General features: G+C 42.4%; 1 protein-coding gene across 1 annotated transcript in view; it reads left to right on the forward strand.

Annotated features, from left to right (window-relative positions):
• Positions 1-3,851, forward strand: part of LOC139408290 (solute carrier family 27 member 6) — a 26,701-nt gene extending 22,850 nt beyond the window's left edge. The window contains exons 7-10 of the mRNA XM_071152000.1: positions 603-801; positions 1,287-1,384; positions 2,415-2,545; positions 3,529-3,851. Of these exons, the coding sequence (XP_071008101.1) occupies positions 603-801; positions 1,287-1,384; positions 2,415-2,545; positions 3,529-3,705 (605 nt within the window). The 3' untranslated portion in view covers positions 3,706-3,851. The remainder of the gene's footprint in view (positions 1-602; positions 802-1,286; positions 1,385-2,414; positions 2,546-3,528) is intronic.
• The last annotated feature ends 409 nt before the right edge of the window (positions 3,852-4,260 follow it).

The following is a 4,260-nucleotide window of genomic DNA, read 5'->3' on the forward strand; positions in this document are numbered from 1 at the left end:
CATAACAACATTGGTTCACGTCAGGCCTGTTTGTAACCAAAACACTTGAAACGCATTTGTGAAGGCATTGTTGTCGCCAGAGTATGGTTGGGGTGTGGTGACAGATTGGATGGAATTGAGACGGGAGAAATGTTGTTTTTAGTAGGTAATTGATTGACGGACCCTGTCAGTATGTTCAGACTTTTCTGTTGGACTGGGCAGCAAAAATGTAACAAAACCAATCGATATTTCCACCATGCATTGAGAGACGTTGGGTTGGCTAATGGCTGCTTTTTTTGGTGCTTTTGATAATTACACCCATATGGAAAAATATGTCAATATATCAAATGGCCTCCTTCTCAAGCACTCTCCTAAAAATTAAGGATATTGTCATGCTGTGCTATAGGCATCCATGCTGTGCTATAGGCATCCATGCTGTGCTATAGGCATCCATGCTGTGCTATAGGCATTCATGCTGTGCTATAGGCCAATGTTGAACTGCGCTGCCGACTCTAGAATGTCAGGTCACATGGTTAGGAACAACTTCATGTGGGAATGATGGCAGACATTTAGAAAATTCTGACCAAACGATTTACTTTCCCCTTTGTGTGTCTTCTCCCTAGGTGAGACGGGTCTTCTCTTGTCCAAGATTGGCGCCTCCAGTCCCTTCTTTGGCTACGCGGGGAGCAAACAGCTGACCGAGAAGAAGTTGATGAGGAACGTGTTCGTGAAGGGAGACGCGTACTTCAACACTGGAGACCTCATGGCTGAAGATGCTGAAGACTTTATCTGTTTCAAGGACCGAGTGGGGGACACTTTCAGGTAGAGAATCTGAATTGACATGACCATGTTTTATCTGGGTTATTGTAATAGTTTACTCGCCTCGAGACCCAGTGGGCAAAATTTGGTTGAAGTGAGATGTAAATTTCAAAAGAGTTTTGTCGTTGAAATTACAGTATATAACTTCAACCAGTTTTGCTCACTGGGAAGGTGGACGTCATCTTTCACATTGAGTTAAGACGGGCAGGACAACTGATGACACATGGTAAAGATAAAGTTACTCTGTCAGAATTACAGTACTGTATGTCATAATATGACTGGCTTTACATAATGTCATGGCAGCTCATGACTGCTCAGTTCTTCATCATACAAATATATGGGGGGGTGGGGGTGTGCCTCCATTCTGACCAATGAGGTAATATTGAAAATACTTCAGTTAATGTAGGGGACACATTTTAAGGGACTTGTTTTCACTCACTCTTAGAGACAAACGTTCCCAGCCTCTTTTTGATTATTTATGATTTCAGATGGAAGGGTGAAAACGTGGCAACAACAGAAGTGACAGAGGTGCTCGGACTGGTAGACTTTATCCAAGAGGCCAATGTCTATGGAGTGGAGATTCCAGGTACAGATGTCCTGTCTCTGTGTGTGTACATGTTTGTGTCTATGTGTGGTGTACGTGTCTGTCTGTGTGTGTACATGTCTGTGTCTCTGTGTGGTGTACGTGTCTGTCTGTGTGTCTCTATCTCTGTCTGTGTACATGTTTGTGTCTCTGTGTGGTGTACGTGTCTGTCTGTGTGTCTCTATCTCTGTCTGTGTACATGTTTGTGTCTATGTGTGGTGTCCTGTCTCTGTCTGTGTGTTTCTATCTGTGTTTGTGTCTATGTGTGGTGTACCTGTCTGTCTGTGTGTGTACATGTTTGTGTCTCTGTGTGGTGTACGTGTCTGTCTGTGTGTCTCTATCTCTGTCTGTGTACATGTTTGTGTCTGTGTGGTGTCCTGTCTCTGTCTGTGTGTCTCTATCTCTGTCTGTGTACATGTCTGTGTCTATGTGTGGTGTCCTGTCTCTATCTGTGTGTGTACATGTTTGTGTCTCTGTGTGGTGTACGTGTCTGTCTGTGTGTCTCTATCTCTGTCTGTGTACATGTTTGTGTATGTGTGGTGTCCTGTCTCTGTCTGTGTGTCTCTATCTCTGTCTGTGTACATGTTTGTGTCTATGTGTGGTGTACGTGTCTGTCTGTGTGTGTGTGATTCCATTTAGTAAAATACCGCTGATCCCATTGCTATGCTTCTGCTTCATCAATCACACTGTGGTGGCATGAAAGACCTTGTGTTTGTAGAATAATTGTCCCCATTTTGAGATTTAATGATTTATGTAATGTTTCCAATTAGACCATGCCACACAGTGGAAGATGTCATGGATTGTGTCCCAAATGCCACCATATTCCCTATATAGTGCACGACCTTATAGGCCTTGGTCAAAAGTAGTGCACTATATAAGGAATAGCGTGCCATATGGGGCTCACTGTGCTCCCTGCCTAGAACTGAAGTGAAAGGCCTTTTGTCACGTCCATCTCGAATGAGCCACCCGAAATGAAAGGGGGTGAAATTGGAGTAACGCGAAGTGACTAATGGGGCACCATTTGTATTCACAGGAAATGAGGGAAGAGCCGGAATGGCCGCCATCATCGTGAGGCCTGAATGTGAGTTTAGCGGGAAGAAGCTATTTGACCACGTCCTCAATGATCTACCAGGCTATGCTCGTCCTCTCTTCATAAGGCTTCAGGTAAGGAACGTTTGACACACTGACTTCCTTGACATGATCTGATGAAGTAGAGGCAATTTTCTAATGTCCACTTTTTCCAGTGTTTTGATTTGTGGACTCTGTTTTTAAAATGTTTACTTAAGCTTCTCTTACCAGGTGTAGGACAGTAATTAGACAGGAATGAATAGATCATTGTTTGCTTATCTGTAAGGGATGTCAATGATTGATTGTAAAAGCGCTAAGAAATACTTTGTTATAGTGGTGGCCTCTTCTGGTCACATGTGTACACTACAGCACTGACAGGTCAATGTCATTGTAGAGAACGTTCCATTTTTAAGTTGTATTTATTATGGATCCCCATTAGCTGCTGCCAAAGCAGCTAAATCTAATTTTACTGCTTCTGTCAGTTACTTGATGTGGAATAGAGTTCCATGTAGTCATGGATCTATATAGTACTGTGCGTCTCCCATAGTCTGTTCTGGGCTTGGGGACTGTGAAGAGACCTCTTGTGGCATGTCTTGTGGGTTATGCATGGGTGTCTGAGCTGTGTGCCAGTAGTTTTAGACAGACAGCTCGGTGCATTCAACATGTCAATAACTCTCATAAATAAAAGTAGTGATGAAGTGACACCTGACCACACGACTGAACAGTAGTCAAGGTGAAATTCTGAATACATTTCTATTGTTTTGTAATCGAAGGATTCAAGGTTTTGACGGGTTGTATAGTTAAGCTTTTATGTAAATATTATTCTGCGGTTTGGTTTGTGTAATCTATATGGACATTCTGCATTTTGATTATCAACAGATGAATATGTCAGAGTTTTTAAATATTGCTTGCCAAGTTGTCAAATAATTATTTTAGCATTAAAATGTAATTGTACAATTTAGATTGTGAAAGTTAACTTCTGTTTGGGTCATTGAAAAAGAATCATACAACCAGAGAATACAGATCAGAATATGGAATAATGAAAGAGTACCATCACATCTTATACTTCTATGTTGTAGGAATCAATGGAAATGACGGGAACCTTCAAGCAGCAGAAATTCAATCTAGTGGAGAGCGGATTCAACCCTTCAACAATCTGCAGCCCACTCTATTTCCTGGATTTCTCCGAGAAAAGCTACGTTCCCCTCACGAACACGCTGTACGGCAGCATTTTGGCTGGCGAGCGGAAGCTATAGTGGTTAACCGTAGCTAAAACCACCAACCCATTTGTTTCACTGAGACGGTGGCAGCATAGTTGTGCCGTTTCGAAGAGGGGCCGAGAGACCGTCAATTGGGTCTATTCCTAATTGTGTATAATGTCTGAAATTGTCTCGTATGAGTGGTCGGGATCAACAGAGTGGGTTAATGATGAATAGGGGGGGGGGTCAGTCTTATATTGATGGGGGTGTAAATTGTGCCTCATCTGATTTTATTATTTTTTTTACTAAAAAAAATAGCCGTTTTCCTCTCTGGTTTCCAGATCTATTGTCAAGACAGTTCAGCTGAGAAGGCTAAATTGACTTGAGACCAGTGAACCTCGACAATCAGCACTTCCACTGTCCGTCTGTGCCATTTTTAATTTGCGGATGGGATGTCATAAAGTGTCACTAGTTCCTCGTAGAAATAAAGACGAATGGCAGACTAAATAGAGGCGTCATGTGTTTTGAGGCACCGATGACCACATTCTGGCCACCCAAAATTCTTCGTTCTGACCTACTACACTAACCAACGTAGATATGAACTTTTAATAT

This window comes from Oncorhynchus clarkii, chromosome 5, assembly GCF_045791955.1.
Source record: "Oncorhynchus clarkii lewisi isolate Uvic-CL-2024 chromosome 5, UVic_Ocla_1.0, whole genome shotgun sequence".
In the NCBI taxonomy this organism is placed as follows: Eukaryota; Metazoa; Chordata; class Actinopteri; order Salmoniformes; family Salmonidae; genus Oncorhynchus; species Oncorhynchus clarkii.